We start from the raw sequence: 18,211 nt of genomic DNA on the forward strand, positions 1-18,211 counted from the left end.
TTGGGTAAATGAATTATATTAATTGCCTTATAATGAAAGATTTTGCCACTCTTAAGAATTATGTTCCCAAAGAATTTTTAATGATGTAAAACACTCATTTAATATTAAATGACAGTGGACACAAACAATGTTAAACTACCAAAGGATCCCAGTTAACACTTTTTTAAAATGTACCCACAGAAAAAAAAAAGCCCATGAATGTTGTCTAGGTTGTGAGCTTCGGATGATTTCTTTGTCTGTACCTTTATTTTCTAAATTGGAAAAAAAAACAATGTGAAAAAGTAAGCTTTGGCATGAGTGTAATTTTGGTAAAAGTAGTTAGGCATCCTCTGGGTGCCTTCTTTAAACCAAACATAAAATACTGTGATGAAATCTTTAATAAAGCAGGTTATAGTTCTCAAAGGTTTGCATGTTTGTGTTTACTGTGCCTCAGTTTACTGTACAGGGATTATTGACTCACCTTCCCTTTACTGAACTTGTGAGCTTTAGATTTTGCCTGGCCCTTACCCTCCTGTTCCCTTACCTCCACCCCCCCCCCCATGTTGGCCGTCACCTGGCTTAGATCACCAAGCTGCCCAGAGCCCATTTGTTTCCTCCTCTGGGAAATGCATGTAGTGATGCCTGTCTCAGAGGGTTAAGATCAAGACCAAGCGCTGCTTGCAAAGCATTTGATATTTTTAATTGTTTTCAGAGAGAGAAACGTCGATTTGTTGTTCCACTTATTTGTGCATTCATTGGTTGATTATTGTATATGCCCTGACCCAGGATTGAACCTGCAACCTTGGCATATCTGGATGATGCTCCAACCAACTGAGCTACCTAGCCAAGGCTTTAAAAAAATTTTTTTTAAGATTTTATTTATTTATTTTTAGAAGGAGTGGAAGGGAGAAGGAAAGAGAAGTAGGGAAACATCAGCGTGTGAGAGAAACATCAGAGGGTTGCCTCTCGGCCCACAAACCAGGCAGCGCCCTCGCTGGAAATAGAAGCAGCGACCCTTTGGTTCACAGGCTGGTGCTTAATCCACTAAGCCACACCAGCCAGGGCTTAACTCCTTTTTAAAAGCCTTCTAATATACTCAGTGCAAGATTTGCACTGTCTGTTTTTTAATCATTTTACCACTCTTATTTATTCAGCATATATTTATTGAGCAACTATTGTGTGCAGTCTCATTTCTAAGTACTGGGCTGCAGTCGTGAACACAGTAGACACAGATTCTGCCGTCCAGAGCTGTCAGTGTGTCTGAGGAAACACATGAAATCATCACTTTACTGCGAAGTCCAGTAACCTAAGTTTTCCCCCTGGTCTTTTTTGTCTCCTTAGGAAGTTAAGTGTTAAATCTATCACAAACCCTCGGTACCTGGACAGCCTGGGGAACCCATCGGTCAACGGCCTGTACGATTTAGCTCTGGGCCCTGCAGATTCCAAAGAGGTCTGCTCCACCTGCGTGCAGGACTTCAGCCACTGCTCTGGCCACCTGGGCCACATCGAGCTCCCGCTGACCGTGTACAATCCTCTCCTCTTCGACGTACGTTCTGCCCTAGACCGCCCTGGATGTGTGGGTCTCAGGGCTGCTAGTGGGATTTGTGAGGCTGCCCTTTTCCCCACAGGAGGGGGCTGAGGAGGTTAGCTCCTGACACTTAGGAAGGTTAAAATGCTCTTTATCATGAGATTTTAAACCTGGAGGAGCCAAATCCAGTACATGCAGCTTGGCCTCTAGCCCTAACTAAGTGAATGTCAGTTTGGTTCCATTTGAGAAGAGCCACAGGTTGGTTCTGTTCACAGGAGGGGAAGAAAGTGTTCATCCATCTCCTGTGCCATTCATTTCGGTGGCTTGACACCCTCCAGAAATCTGGGTGGAGCCACCCTGGCAGTAGAGGGACCTTTGGAGTGCTCCAAGCCTCCCTCGGGTCTTCCGGGCTTTGCTGCTCCTGCCACCAAGCAAGAGCCTGCAGAGTCACCTGAAACCTGAGGATGAGCTAAGAATGAAGCTCCTGTGTAGAGTCCTACTTGGTTCCCTGGCCCCCAGGGTTTGTTTTAGGCTGTACAGGTGATAGCATACATGGACATGATTTTTGCCTGTTAATCGTATCGAAGAAAGAGAATTGTTTTAAGTAAATACTATATATTTGACTAGTATTAGGTATTTAGTTAAATGCTAAATGTATAACTAAATTCAGTATTCAGTACTTAGTTAAATAAAATAAAGGTAGTTCCCTACCTCAGACCCAAAGTAAATATCAAATTTTAATGGATTAAAATGAAATCGCAGAGAACATGTAGAGGAATAGTTATCGAGTTCTTAGGGTCACAAAGACCTTTCTAGGTACATAGGGGAAGAGGAATTCTTATGGGAACAAACTGACCCCTTAAAATAAAAAATCGGAAGCGCATTGAAAATCGTCCTGGCTACTCCATCTCTTTCTAAATGTCCTGCTTCTCTTTACTCCTTCTCTTCAGAAACTCTACTTGTTGCTCCGGGGCTCCTGTTTGAACTGCCACATGCTGACTTGCCCCCGGGCTGTGATTCACCTCCTCATCTGCCAGCTGAGAGTTCTGGAAGTCGGCGCCCTTCAAGCAGTGTACGAGCTGGAGAGAATTCTGAGCAGGGTAGGTGGGTGGTGGCTGTCAGGGAAACCAGGCAGGCCTGGTGCTGGGAATCTGCCATTTGCGTGTTGTCCCTAAGAACAGTCACCAGAGTGTTGGATCTTACCTCTTCTCACTGGTACCAGTCTCTAGATGTGAAAACATGAAGCCAGACATTCACTGAAGAGACGTTAATGAACACAACACAGAAATACCACTTTAGCCATTGGGGAGCTTTGTTTTTCCTGGACTCAAGATGCATCTCTTTGGTCTCTTTTAATGTAGAATGCTTTAATATAGAAAATTCTTTTTTATGATCTTGACTTTTTTTTTTTAAAGAATTTAACACTTTGTAGGTTTTCTCACATTCTGAAATTGTCTGATTATTTCTTTACTAATTTCACACTTTGGTAAGAATACAACCTACATGATAGAGGATACTTTGTATTGCATCATTTTAGGAGGTACAGTCTTTGAGGTATTCTTGGTAATGCTTGGTACGATAACTAGGTAGTAATCAAACTCTTCTGTAGAGTCTTTTTTCCCTATGAGATTATTAATTGCATCAGATTTTCCAGTAGTATTGTAAATATCTTATCTAAAATTCATTTTCTGTTTGTAAATGAAAATACTACTTATTTTTGTATATTGATTTTTTTATGCAACAACCTGGCAAAAGCATCTCATCAGTTCTGGTACTTTATCTGTACAGAAGTTTAGGTTTTCAACACTGTCATCAGCTGCGAATGACAACAGTTTTATTTCTTCCCAATCCTCACATGTCCTGCTTCTCTTTCTTACCCTATTTTGGTGGTTAGGATCTACATTACTGTGTCGAAGGGGTAGCGTGCATCCTTGTCTTGTTTCTTCTCACAAAGGGAAACTTCTCATCTTCCCTCTTCCCCTTCCCTTTCCTGAATGATTCGCTCTTAAAGACCTTAAGTGAGCAGAGCTGATAGGATTCTACTCGGAGGTGTGGCCTGGTGTGGGTTGTTGGCGTCCAGGCAAGATGAGAGAAGCACTCAAGGGGAGAGAGCGCCTCTGCCTGTGCGGGCAGCCCAGTGCGGGATGTCAGAGTCCAGACGGAGTGAGGAGAATGTACATTCAGGGTAAAGGCTCAGCATGGGAAGTGAGCAGCCAAGTCAGGTACGAAGGTGCTCCTGCGGGATGGCCTGGTGCGGGGTATGAGAGCCCAAATAGAGTGAGGAGGGGGTCGTGCACAGGAGGAGATGGCGGCAGTGATGGGACGGTGGTTTCATACGGGGGGGGGGGGGGGTTGATCAAATAAATACAAATAGTAAGGATAACGCCAGCCAGATTTCATACTACCAGAGGAGGAAGTTACAAATATATGAGTGAGAGGAGACGCGGAGTTAATCCTATCGTGTGAGAGTGGAATTGAAAGTAATAGTGTGAAGGGTGGGTGTGTGTGCGCACATATATTCCCTAGCTCTGACTCTGAGAGGGTCTTGGAGTGGTCTTAGCAGTGAATATATCTAGTGCCTATGTCTTGGCGCCTGAATACCATTCTCCACTAAAAGAGCTTTTTGGATAAATGGCTGGTTCTGGGACTGATACAGAAAGTACAAGATGAACCTACAATGTCATGTGCCAGAGAGCAAGTAGGTACTCAAAGAATGATGGCGACATGTCAGAATGACACGGGAGCTGTCTGGGAGGGCTCACACTGGCCAAATCTAGAACAGTTTAAGCATCAGAGTAAATGATGATACTATTAAAACCCAATGAATAGGGTGGGAGTCCATGAAATTCAAGAGTTCATACTGATAGAAATGAATGAGTGAACTGAAAGTTTCAAAGTACTCCCACCTACACAAATAATCTTTATTAATTATAAAGAAGAGGGAAAGAGTAACTTAATAGTGGAGAAGTCTGGCAGTCACCTCCTTACTCAGGGGGCCAAAGTGAACGTCAGCTAATGGGACAGTTTGAAATCATGCCCCACTTGATAGGATGCAGTGTGAGGAACAGGAGCATGGCTTCAGAATTGTCCTGCTCAAGATGCCCAGGCTGAATCTGATCTCAAGGGGGCATCAGTTACACCCAGATTTAAGTCGCCTTTAGTTCTTCCAAGTGCTCATGTCTTTAAAGTTAGAGTAGGTGACTGAAAGGGATGAAAGAGATGATAAGTATAAATGCAACAGGTGGCTCTGAACTGGGTATTTTTGCTATAAAGGACATTGTTAGAGTGTTGGCAAAACTTGAATGGCGTCTGAGGATTAGGTGGTAGTAATGTACTGTGTTTGTTCATTGTCTTGTCATGTTAGAGAGTGTCCGTTTGTAGGAAATGTTCACCCAACTACCTACCTGGGCATGGTGGGCCTTCAGGCCAGCAGCTTATTCTCAAATGGTTCAAGGACAAAAGCTTCATTGTAGGTACTTGAAAATTTTCTGAGAGTTTGAGATTGCGACAATATAAGAATAAGTTATATTAAAAAAACAAACAGGGAAACAGTTACACATTTCACCAGGAAGCATAATGTTGGCTGAGCTTTATATTTTTTTTTATCAGATTAAGGGAACTTTTATTCAATTCCTATTTTGCTAAGATGGTTAATGTTGAATTTTATCAAAAACTTTTTCTTTACCTACTGAAAGTTTCAGATAATTTTTTTTTTCCTAACAAGTTCACATGGCGGATTACTCAATTCCTTTTCTCATGTTAAACCAAAATTGAATTCCTGGTTCTCAATAATTTGTCTTGTGATATGTTGCTGGATTTCATTTCCTTATATTTTGCTTAGGATTTTGCACCTCTGATCATGAATGACATAGGTTTGTAAATTTCCTTTCTCATATTGTCCTTTTGAGTTTGGTTACCTGGATTATGTTGGCCTTGTGAAAGGAGATCGGGAACTCTCTTCACTCTCTGGAAGGTGCCCTGAAAGAGTTCTGTGCTATCGGAGACACAGTAACCCAGCAGGGTGCTGCCAGACAGTTTTGCTTCAGTGGCTGTTCTCGCAGCCAGCCAGAGTCCAGTCTTCTTTGGTTCTCCAAGTTCCAGAGCAAAAGAATGAGGTTATACTAGGGAACGCAAGAGCTACCCTGGTGCCACCCTTGCCCCCCCCCCCCCCCGGCCTAGAAGCCCCAGGCCCCAAATAGGAATCAGTATCTTTTTGTGACAGTGCTGTGGGCCTAGCTTCCAGAGACTCTCAAGGACACACCTCGTTAGCACCAGGGAAATTCAGAGCTGTGGTTTCCCACTAGGTGTTTATAGTTCATCGTAGTCTTCCTAGTTCATGTACAGTCTAACCAGTAGAGGTCTTTCTCACCATTAGCAGTGCTGCCTAATAACACAGTTGACGTGTCCACATCTGTCAAGTTGCCAGGGAACAGAACTAGAAAGTTAACCCCAAATCTAACTGATCCAGAAGAGGCGGGGGCAGGGGAAGTGCGCAGGGAGATTTTCTTAAACCTTCACTGAGAGTAAGTTGTATTTTTCTAGGAATTTGTCCATTTCATCTAAAATTTCCAAATTGTTGGCATAAAATTTTTTGTGATGCTTACCTTCTAACTTAAGAATCCTTTATTTTATTTTATTTTATATTTATATTTATTTATTTTTAGACAGAGGGGACAGGAAGGAGAAAGAGAGGGAGAGGAACATCAATGTGTGGTTGTCTCTCACGTGTCCCCCAATGGGGACCTGGCCTGCAACCCAGGCATGTGCCCTGACTGGGAATCGAACCAGCCACCCTTTGCTTCACAGGCCCATGCTCAATCCACTGAGCTACACCAGTCAGGGCTTAAGAATCCTTTTTTTTCTTTTTTGTAAAGTGAACCCACAGAAATGCATTAATCATACATGCAGTCTGACAAATAGGTAAAAGTAGCTGTCACCCACATGCTTGCTTTCAGTGTCAGGATATGGTCCCTGTTCCCAGAAACTCCCTCTCTTCCTGTCCTTGTGTGGTTATTTTTGACAGTTTGTCATTGTACTTAATTCTTTGTAGAAATAATCTGAGACCTAGAATGATGCTGCCTTCCTCCAAAGAGGCTTCTGTTGCTTCTGCCATGTGCCTGGGGCCTGGGACTATCGTATGGTAGTTAGGTTTCAAGCTGATGGCTCACAGGACTGCTGGGCGAATGGAATCCAGGTGGCTCTGTTCAAGGGCCAGTTTAGTTCCCAAGGGCATATAGCCTTTGGGTTCCTGGCTTCCTAAGTTTGTGGGGTAGGATATGGGAGGGAAGGTACCCTGTTAGATTCCCATCCTTGCACTAACTCTAGGCTGTGATTTCTGTCCCCTTAATTGTTTGAGGCCACCAAAATGAAAAGTTCGAAATACCTGAATGGGGAAATCAGCCCAAGGCTGGTGCTGCCACATCTCACAGCTCCTGGGAGCATCACGGAAGCCTGTCCGGACCTTCCCCCGGAGGGACGTAACTGCCCTGAGGGTGGCCCTGAAGCAGAGCCCCTCAACACATTGAAGCTCAGGGGCCCGTTGCTCCTCAGCCTCCTAGACTCCTCTCTCCCTTCAGTGAGATCCAGGTGTTCCTCACTGTCCTGTCTCAGACCTTTAACATCTGCAAAACATTTTATCCTGCCTTGGTTCTTTCCAGTTTTAGGTTTGGTGTGAACAATCTATCCCACCATTATTGGAAGCAGGATATTCTTGTTTCTTTGTTTGTTTTTTAACAGCCTTGCTGTTTTGAGAAAGCAACACAGCAGCCATGAGGTTGCCTTCTCTCCCCTCAAACAAAACTCTCCCCCTCTTGGAGAGGCTGGCCCTGTGGTGGTGCTAATTGTTTACTTGCTTTACTTTGATATATTTTTTCATTTGTTTTTCAGTTTCTAGAAGAAAATGCTGATCCTACTGCCTTTGAAATCCAGGAAGAATTAGAACAATATACAACCCACATTGTACAGAACAACCTCCTGGGGTCCCAAGGCTCACAGGTGTGTTATGCTGCCTCTTTCCAGAACACTCGGTTGTTAGCTCTGATGTTCACGTACACTTTGGGTTTCCTGTAGTTGACCTGGCTTTGAACCCCAGCTCTGCCTCCTGTGATGCCTGTGACCTTGCAGGCTGCATCACTGTTCCTGAGTCACCGTGTCCTCCTATTTGATGCCTGCCTACAGGACCGCTGAGATTAGATGAAATTAGGTAGTTTAGGTACAGCAGCCAGCAAAGTTATCACTTACAGCGTCACTTTCAGAATGAGGTCTATGTTCTTTTCTTCTTTTTCTTTGTTACACTGTAAACTACTGCTACCTCCCATCTCCCTGTTCCCGCATAGCATCTGTGTAAGTGTTAATTTGGTCAGTGAATGAGTAATGCTGATAAGCAACCTGCAGAACTAGAAATCGGATGCACCTCATGCCCAGGTTTCACACCAGTGACTCCAAGTGAAGTGGCCTGAGGTGAGGCCACAGTGGGTCTGCTTTGCAGCCCGGCCCAGAACCTCTCATGCAGCTTAACTGCAGAAGTGTTTTTCTTGAGCCCCGCGGTCCATCCCAGGGAGGCAGCAGGGAGGGTACACCAGCTGCCTCCAGAGAGGTTTGTTTTAAATTAAAGTAAGAGAAACTAGCTTTATTGAGAACTTACTTTGTTCCCAGCCCCCTACTACATTCATGATCTCCTCACCTTAGTAGCAGCTTAGTGCTGTGATAACTGTTCCTGTTCACCTGTAAGGAATGAGGGAGTTAAGGAAAGAGGTCACTCAGTAGTTGGCAGAGCTTGGCTGTGTTAGGGTTCTCTGGAAATTTTTGTTTAAGAAAAGGGGTGGTTTCCTCTGGTTTTTCAGAAAAGGTAAAAATCACAGAATGAATACATACTGGATTGTCTTCAGACAGTGCTCTGAGGTTCTTTGCCTTCTTTTTAACAGGTGAAAAATGTCTGCGAGAGCAAGAGCAAACTCATTGCTTGCTTCTGGAGGACACATATGACTGCTAAGCGATGTCCGCACTGCAAGTGAGTGTCAGCGCTCTGGCCAGTGACTCACAGCTGTTAACGAATACCCCGTTGGGGTTTTTTTCCTCCTCACTCACAACTGTCCTCCTCTGTAGGACCGGGCGGTCAGTCATCCGAAAGGAGCACAACAGCAAACTGACAGTCACGTACCCAGCCATGGTGCACAGGAAAGCCGACGAGGACGCAGACCCTCTGGGTAAGCCCTCGGCCGTGTTCCTCACGCGTGGCCATCTGGTGGGTCCCACGCCTTGGGAGTATCTGCTCCTCTGGGCCGTGAGTCCCAGTGGTGCATTTGTGGCGGGTCCTGGCAGAGCTGTGCTCAGGCTTCTAGGGCTGGAGTGCCCAGCCCCAGCCTCTCACACAGTTGACGGGCTGGCCGCGTTGGGAGGCAGTGCCCTGTGGGCAGAACGGTGTCCCTCTTGCTTCCTATGGTAGTTTCCTGAAAGATTTTTTGAAGAAGTAAGATGCCTGACAAGTTATTTAGGACCATTCTACTGTGAAACAAGTGAATTTATTTTGAAGTAAAATGTAGGTGAATTTTAAAGAAAAACCGTGAATGTTCAAAGAATGTCAGCACCTCCTGCAGGCCTCTCCTGGCTGTCAACTGAATCCCGAGAGTCGAGTGCCTCCGCCTCAGCTCTCTTCTGCCCTCGAGGTACTCGAGGAAAATTTGAGAGACTGACTTAGTACTCCTGCTTTTTATTTTTGTTAGTTGTAGGTTTGTGGGTTTTTTTGTTTTGTTTTTTTAAATATATTTTCTTGATCATGCCATTACAGTTGTCCCATTCCCCTCCAACCTGTACACCCCTCCCCCTCCATCCCCCCTTTAGTTTATGTCCATGTGTCACTAGTTCTTTAGATTCTATATTTCCCGTACTATTCTTACCTTCCCCCTGTCTATTTTCTTTCTACCATCTATGCTACTTATTCTCTGTATCTTCTCCCCCCTTCTCCTCCTCCCACTCCTCTGTTGCTAACCCTCCATGTGATCTCCATTTCTGTGGTTCTGTTCCTGTTCTAGTTGTTTGCTTAGTTTGCCTTTGTTTTAGGTGTGGTTGTTAGTAACTGTCAGTTTGCTCTCCTTTCACTGTTAATAATTTTTCATCTTAGATAAGTCCCTTTAACATTTCATGTAATAAGGGCTTGGTGATGATGAACTCCTTGACCTTATCTGAGAAGCATTTTATCTGCCCTTCCATTCTAAATGAAAGCTTTGCTGGATACAGCAATCTTGGATGTAGGTCTTTGGATTTCATGACTTGGAATACTTCTTTCCAGCCCCTTCTTGCCTGTAAGGTATCTTTTAAGAAATCCGCTGACAGTCTGATGGGAACTCCTTTGTATGTGACGTCCCCTTATCTCTTGCTGCTTCTAGGATTCTCTCCTTCATTTTAATCTTGGCTAATGTAATTATGATGTGCGTTGGTGTGTTCCTTCTTGGGCCCACCTTCTTTGGGACTCTCTGAGCTTCCTGGATTTCCTGCAAGTCTATTTCCTTTGCCAAATTGGGGAAGTTTTTCTTTATTATTGTTCAGACAAGTTTTCCACTTGTCGCTGTTCCTCTTCCCCTTCTGGTACCCCTATAATTCAGATGTTGGAACATTTAAAGATGTCCTGGAGGTTCCTAAGCCTCTCCTAATTTTTTTTGAATTCTTGTTTCTTCATTTTTCTCTATTTGGTTGTGTCTTTCTTCCTTCTGGTCTACTCCATTGATTTGAGTCCCAGTTTACTTCCCATTACTATTGGTTCCTTGTGCATTTCCCTTCAATTCACTTAGTGTAGCCTTCATTTTTTCGTCTAATTTGCGACCAAGTTCAACCAGTTCTGCGAGCATCCTGATCACCAGTGCTTTGAAATGTGCATCTGATAGGTTGGCTACCTCTTCCTCGCTTAGTTGTATTTATTCTGGGGCTTTGATCTGTTTTTCCATTGGAGCAATTTTTTTGTTCTGGTCGCACCTGTTACATAGTAAGGGGCGGAGCCTTAGGTGTTCACCAGGGCGGGGCAACCCAGTCACTGGGTTGTGATGCTGTATGTGGGGGCGGGGTCAGAGAGAGAACAATGGTGCTTTTGCTTTGCTCTCTCTCAGATTTTGGTCTCTTCTGCTGCTTCTCACAAACAAATTGGGCCCTTCTGGTGCTGGTTCCTGGGCGGGTGGGCTTGTGTACGTTCTAGGACCCTGTGGGTCTCTCCGACGAATTTTCCTATGAGGCTGGGAATCTTTCCTGGCACCTCATCCCCTGCAAGTTTTTTTAATTGATGCTTTTAGGCTTTATTTCTTGTTACTGGGGCCCTGCATTGCGAGATCTGTCTCACTGCCCATTTTTGTGTGGTTTATCTGCGTGCAGAAGTGTGACTGCAGTCAGCCAGCCACCTTGCACGCCTCACTGGGTCTGCTCGTTGTCACCCCACACCCAGGGTCTGTCATCTGCCGCCTGTGCTCCGAGGGTCTGCCAACCACTGCTTTTTCCTGCCTCGAGCCCTCTCCCCCAGCCCCTGACTCCGCCCCTCTCACCAGTCTGTATGAATGGTTGTCAGACTTCTGTACAGTTCAGTTTTCTGTCAGTTCTGGTTGTTTTTTTGTTTCTAAATTTTTGTTGTCCTTAATTTTGGTTGTGCGAGGAGGCACAGTGTGTCTACCTACGCCTCCATCTTGGCGGGAAGTCCACAAGATAAATCTAACTGTGCATTTTCATTGTACAGTCAGGTGCTAGGGCAGGAAGAGCATAACCTGTGAGTGACACCTCGCTCTGCTACTTACGAGTAGGTCTAGCAGTTAAGTAGCCTTATTTGAGAAGGTCACTTCTTGGAGCTTCAGTTTCCAACTCTGTGTTTTGGTACTTTCTCATGTGAAAGTCCATAGCATATTGTGACTAAACTTTATTCCAGAACTTGAGAAGGTGAAAGAGACAGGGAAATAAGTTCTCTTCCTTGAGATGCATAGTCTATCTTTTAATTTGAGGACTCTGGCAAGGCCTGGCATAAACAGCTGTCTTAGTCTGTTTGGGCTGCTGGGACAAAATGCCACAGACTGGGTGCTTACAATCGACAAGTGTTTGTTTCTCACCATTCTGGAGGCTGGGAAGTCCAAAATCGGGTGTGGCAAATTCAGTGTATGGTGAGGGTGCACTCCCTGGTGGGTAGCCCACTTCTCCCTGTAACCTCACATGGGAGAAGGGCCAGGGAGCTCTCTGGGTTCTTTCTTGAGGGCGCTAACTCACTCATGAGAGTTTCATTCTCATGACCTAATCACCCCCAAAGGCCCGCCTTCCAACACCATTATCTTGGAGGTTAGGATTTCACATTAAATTTGGGGAATACAAACATTCAGACCATAGAAGTACCAGACTAGTAAGAAGCTTGTTGCTGTTTTAAAAACCTTTTACTTTACACTAATTTTAGATTTGTAGAAGGGTTGCAAAGATAGTACACACAGTTTCTATATATTCCTTTTTAAAAAACTTCCCATGTATTCCTTATTCGGTTTGCCTTAATGTAACTTCTTAGATCACCATGGTGCACTTGTCAAAACTAAGAAATTAACATTGGTACATACCGTTAATGGAGCTGTAGACTTTATTTGAATTTTTCCAGTAATGTTCTTTTTGTGTTCCAAGATCAATCCAGGAGGCCACAGTGCATTTAAAAAGCCCGTTTAATTTTGTTTAATGGTTTATAGTTAACCACAGAGTCGGGTTTTCTATACTTACCAATAAATAGTCCTTAACACAGTTTTTCAGGTTAGGAACTGCTGTTCTGTTCCTCTTAGGATGCCTTAGAAAATGTTCACAGATTGAGAACAAAGGTGGTCAGAATTCTAGAAGGTAACTATTTCTTTGGGGCAAATATCTAACAGTTAAGCAACCTCTCAATGTTTTTGTCAAGTCCATTTTTTTTGAAGTAACCTCATGACAACCAGGAGAACACGATGACGCCAACCCAAGATCTGCATTAGAGTCAGCGGTTGTCCTCCATGGTTCTAGGATTGGGTGTTTAGTATTTAACAAGCATTTACTTCTTGGGGACTCAGCCTCATGCTAAGAAACCTGATCATGGCCAAGCACAGTGCCAAGGTGGAAACCTGACCATGTGGTCTCCGCTCTCAGAAGAGGCTACCAGAGTCATAGGTTAGTGACCGCAGGGAGTGGGTGATGTGGAGTCAGGTGAGTGTTATGAGCTAAGGTGACTATGCCTCAGTGACTATGCCTCAGTCACTGAGTGAGTGACTATGCCTCAGCTGTGTCCACAAACAGGTCATCGTCTCATGAAGGGAGCCATAAGCTTGCGAAATGCTACTTATACCCCAGAGGGCTCCTCAAGCCCCACAGTGCACATCAGCATGTTAATGAGAATTCTTAGAGCCAAGACGCTCTACATACTGTGATCTGGTCTTCCCCTAGGTGTTTGACCTTCCACCCACCTTTAGCCCATAGCAGCTCTCAGAGCTGAATGAAACACATGAGGGATGTTCTGGACTCCCATCCAGGCAGATTTCATCTTGGCAGGCTGCAAAGGTACCTTGTTGGAAGCAGTGCACTTCTTGCGAGGCGGCTTCCTGCAGGTCTGTTTTGACTCAAATCCCACGACTGAACCACTGCAGTCTGTCTTCATGGTGGTTAGACTGTGGGAGGGGCACTTCACTTCCTGGCAGGTCTGGGGAAGGAGCTGGGGAGAGCTGTCAGCCTCAGCTGATCTTCCTCAGCCCTTCAAGCCTGTTTCGTGGGAAAATAAGCTCAGGTAGTTGTTTCAGGAAATGCCCACAAGTTGTTCTTTAGGTTAATGGGGTCTTTTTTAAAATTCTCACCCAAGGGCATTTTTCCATTACTTTAGAGAGAGAGAAATATCGATTGTTTGCCTTTTTGTATGTGCCCCAACTGGGGATTGAACCCGCAACCTAGGTATGTGCCCCAGCTGGAAATCGAACCTGTGACCTTTCAGTCTTCAGGGCTACCTGCCAACCAACTGAGTATCACTGGCCAGGGCAATGGGGTCTTTTTTTCCCCTTCTCAACATACAAGGCTTTCGGTATTCCTGAAGGGCACATCCTCTTTTTATTTCATGTTCCCACTTCCTTCAGTTACATTAACTGATTGAAATGTTTAGGTTGTATAGGAATCAAATGTTAAATGTGTAGACTCCTTAACCTAGCAGTTCTGCTTCTATGACTTTGTCTTAAGGATACCCACAATTTTAAATAGTTTAAAATTAGAGATGGCTTAAATGCCTATTAATAGAGAATAGTTAACTAAACTGTGATATATATATATATATTGTTATCCAAGTTACAGATTTCTCTAAGAACTTGTGATAAGATATCTCTGCAGATGGTAAAGAAACTACTTGGAGAATTGGAATGGAATGAAGCTGGATTTTACAACTACAGAAAAAGGCAAAAGAATGAGGTTTTTAATTGTAGATAATCTTAGGATATTTTGAACATGGGTATTCAAGCCAGTGACAGTTTAGTATCTGACACAATGCATTGTGTCAGGTGCTAGGAACACAGACTAGATGAAGCTCCTGCCCTGATAAGTACATACAAGGGGGAAATTGAGCAATATTTAATTTCCATGAAGGTATCCTAGAATAAGTTGAGTTTTGACCTAGGGGTCACATTACTTAAGTCTTTGTTAACCATCTAAGTGCCAGGAGCCTGACCTGCTGTATGGCAGCCCCAGGCCAGACTTGACTGACCCTGGGTGTAGCTGCTGGTACCCAGAGTGATCTTATTTGATCTGAGAAACCAAAATCAATCTACCCCTCACACATTAGCGTGATACATGTAAGAAGAAATTGAATATACATTTACCCATAAAATATTCATACTCATTTATCTATCATTCTTTTTCTGTGAACCTTTCTTATAAAAGCAATGTGCACATACAGTTTTTTAAATTATAACATTACTTATAATAGTAAAAAACTGGGTTCGATGCGCATTCAACTATGAGAATATGGCTAAATCACTTAGAAAAACATTCTCTCAGCAGAATGTCATGTAGTCATTAAACTTGACATCCTGACAAAAGCTGTGTGATAACATGTCAAAATGCTCACAAGAGGACACTGACTGAGCAAAGTAGTATACAGAGGAAGCCCACAGTTAACATAATGCAATTATCTAACACTGTTTAAACCAAAGGACCGGAAAAGAACGTACATTAGTGATAAAATGTAATGTGATGGCATGGTGTGTGATTTTTTTCCTTTGCTGTATTGATTTTATACATAGTTTTATTGTTTTCCTGACTTAAAAAATTAGATTAAGGGGGGAATATTCAAAGCTGAGAATATGCTGTCCCAGAGTTTGCTACTTGTGATCAAATTGCAGGCTTGGCAGGTTGGGAGGAAGAATCGGTAAATCCCATTAAGGAAGGACTGCCTGTAATTGAGTTTTGCTTTTGCTCCCCTTCCTCTGCTCTAGGAATTGAGGAGGCGCAGATGGGAAAGCGGGGCTACCTGACACCGACCAGTGCACGAGAACATCTTAGCGCCCTTTGGAAGAATGAAGGTGCTGTACCTAAAGAAACTACCCTTTGTCTTCTGGCTTTAGTTTCTGAACTCACTTACCCTGCCTTATTATTTTTTAAAATATTTTATTCACTTATTTTTTAGAGGGGACGGGAAGGTGAAAGAGTGGGAGACATCAGTGTGTGGTTGCCTCTCATGTGTCTCCCACTGGGGACCTGGCCTGCAACCCAGGCATGTGCCCTGACTGGGAATTAAACCGGTGACCCTTTGCTTCGCAGGCCAGCGCTCAATCCACTGAGCCACACTAGCCAGGGCTATCCTGCCGTGTTATTTTTGTTTTCCTAATGTGATTATCGTGGATTTCTCTTGAAATCAGTTCTCAGGTTTGGGTCGGGCTTTGGGGTCCATTGTCATTGATGCATTGTAGACTGGAGAATGTCTGTTACACCTTTAACCACGAAGGTTTCTCTGGAGATCCCTTTCATGAATCTAAAAAATGAACTCTAATATGTATTTTTAATTAGGTTTTTACATTTTAATTTTCTACAAAAAGGAAAATCCTTCATTCCCTTGTGAGTATATAAGAAAACCTATGCAGTACATCTAAACCTTCATGTTACCCACCCTCTGAGAGTGTGTTCTGCAATACTGGATGTAACCATTGAGTAAGGATAAGCCTTAAAAATGCAAATACTGTTCTGGGAAAGGTGGAGGCAGAGATAAACATGGCTCGCCTCTTCTCACATCCATAGCAAAAATTACAACTAAATTAAAGAACAACCATCACCCAGAATTGTCAGAAAATGGAGCCGTATGGAAGTCTGACAACCAAGGATTAAAGAAGTCACATTCATCCAGACAGTAGAAGGCGCAGAGATGCAGAGTGGTTGGTCCCACACCCACATGTGGAGGATAAAAATCAGAAGGATTCCTCAGGAGCAAGGGATCCCAGCCCCACACCAGACCACCCAGCCCAGGCTTCCAGTGCCAGGAAGACAAGTCCCCATAGCTTCTGGCTGTAAAGTCAGTGGGGGTGGGGACACTAGAAGAAACAGAGATTCTCAGGCATTCCTCTTAAAGGGCCCACAGTGGTCTTTGGACTTACACAGACTCACTTCCTCTGGGCTCCAGGACTTGGGCAGCAGCTGGAAGGGCATCAATGGCATACTGGGAGAAAATGCAGTGTCTGACGTCAAGGCAAGTACCAGGGGACAGCTTCCTCCTGGACAAAATTCCAGAGGCCAGGCAGCAGCCATTGTCTCTTTTCTGAGCCCTCCCCCACATAGAGCCACAGAGTGGCAGCGCCATATCTGAGACTCTATAAGCCCGGTTCACACAGGTTGCCCTGCCCTGGTGATTACCTAGGGCTCTGCCTCTTCCAATTTATGGGTGTTATTTTCTTTAATAGGCCATGCTACTAAAACAAGGAGTCAGAGTAGCTCTGCGTAATACATAGAAGCAAACACAGGGAGGCTGCCAAAATGAGGAGACAAAGAAACATGGCCCAAATGAAAGAATAGAACAGAAGTCCAGAAAAAGAACTAAATAAAATATAGATAAGCAATCTATCAGATGCAGAGTTCAAAACACTGGTGATATGGATGCTCAAGGAAGTAATTGGATACTTCAACGGCATAAAAAAGACCAGGCAGAAATGCAGAAATGAAAGTTACACTAAGTGAAATAAAGCAAATCTACAGAGAATCAACAGGGGAGTAATTGAAGCTGAGAATCAAATCAACAGTTTAGAACATGAGGAAGAAAAAAAATTCAATCAGAACAAGAAGAAGAGAAAAGAATCTCCCCCAAAACGAGGATAGGTTAAGAAGCCTCTGGGACAACATCAAATGTACCAACATTCACATCATAGGGATACCAGAAGGAGAAGAGAGAGGGCAAGAAATTGAAAACTTATTTGAAAAAATAATGAAAGAAATCTTTTCTAATTTGATGAAGGAAATAGACATGCAAGTTTAGGAAGCAGAGAGTCCCAAACAAGATGGACACAAAGAGGATCACACCAAGACACATGGTAACTAAAATGCCAAAGGTTAAAGTTAGAGAATCTTAAAAGCAGCAGGAGAAAAGGAGACAGTACTACAAAGGAGTTTTCATAAGACTGTCAGCTAATTTCTCAAAAGAAGCTTTACAGGCTAGAAGGGCCTGGCAATAAGTAATCAAAGTGATTAAAAGCAAGAAATTACAATCTAGATTACTCTATCTAGCAAAACTATCATTTAGAATTAAAGAGCAGATAAAGTGCTTCCTAGACAAGGTATTGTCTACAAATACAAGGAATTCATTGTCACCGGGCCATTATTACATGAAATGTTAAAGGGACTTATTTAAGAAAAAGAATATCAAAACTATGAACATTAAATGGCAATAAATTCACAACTGTCAACAATTGAATATAAAAAACAAAGCAAACGAGCAGAACAGAAACAATTACAAATGTGGAGATCATTTGCAGGGTTCATGGTCAGTAGAGGAATGGGGGGAAAGATGCAAAGATTAAGAAGTACAAATAGGTAGGTGCAGAATAACCATGGGGTGTACAGAACAGTATAGGAAGTGGAGTAGCCAAACAACTTACATGCATGCAATATAGTAGTGTAATTACATGCAATATAATCGTGTAATTGATAAAATACATTTTAATTGGTAAAATATACTTACATGCATGACCCATGGACATGAACTAAGTGGGGAGTTCGCCAGAGGGAGTAGGGGTTGTGGGTGGCAAAAGGAACAGTTGGGACAACTATAATAGTCTAATTGATAAAATATATATTAAAATATATAATAGTATCATTGATAATACACATTTAAAAATATTGTTGAAGATACATGTCCAGAAAAAAAAAGAGCACTCAAGGCAGCATGGCTGTGTATGCAGCAGGCCCAAAGGGTTTTGTCCATTCCTCTTGGTAGCATCAGTGTGAAGGGTTTTAGTTTTTGTAAGAAGGCAAACTTAAATTTTTCGGTTTGCTGTTTCTTCTTTGCATATTGCAAATACATGTTTTATAATTACCCAAGTGATTGTGTACTTGTGTGTGTGTGAGTCTGGAACAAGTGACAGCTGTGGTTTCCCACCCTGGCGGCCCTGTGGTACCCACCCACCCTTATACTCGCTGTTTGCAGGCTGTCAGCACTGAGAGGAATGTTTTGCTCATTTTGTAAAGAAAACTCTGATCTTACTCTCTATATTGTCCTATATTGTG

At 43.3% G+C, this 18,211-nt stretch overlaps 1 protein-coding gene across 1 annotated transcript in view; it reads left to right on the forward strand.

The window, feature by feature from the left end:
- Positions 1-18,211, forward strand: part of POLR1A (RNA polymerase I subunit A) — an 80,156-nt gene that overhangs the window by 3,123 nt on the left and 58,822 nt on the right. The window contains exons 2-7 of the mRNA XM_053664517.1: positions 1,321-1,525; positions 2,458-2,607; positions 7,394-7,501; positions 8,431-8,516; positions 8,612-8,712; positions 14,941-15,027. Coding sequence (XP_053520492.1) covers positions 1,321-1,525; positions 2,458-2,607; positions 7,394-7,501; positions 8,431-8,516; positions 8,612-8,712; positions 14,941-15,027 — 737 coding nt within the window. The remainder of the gene's footprint in view (positions 1-1,320; positions 1,526-2,457; positions 2,608-7,393; positions 7,502-8,430; positions 8,517-8,611; positions 8,713-14,940; positions 15,028-18,211) is intronic.

This window comes from Artibeus jamaicensis, unplaced genomic scaffold, assembly GCF_021234435.1.
Source record: "Artibeus jamaicensis isolate MK-2021 breed Jamaican fruit bat unplaced genomic scaffold, CSHL_Jam_final contig_384, whole genome shotgun sequence".
NCBI lineage: Eukaryota > Metazoa > Chordata > Mammalia > Chiroptera > Phyllostomidae > Artibeus > Artibeus jamaicensis.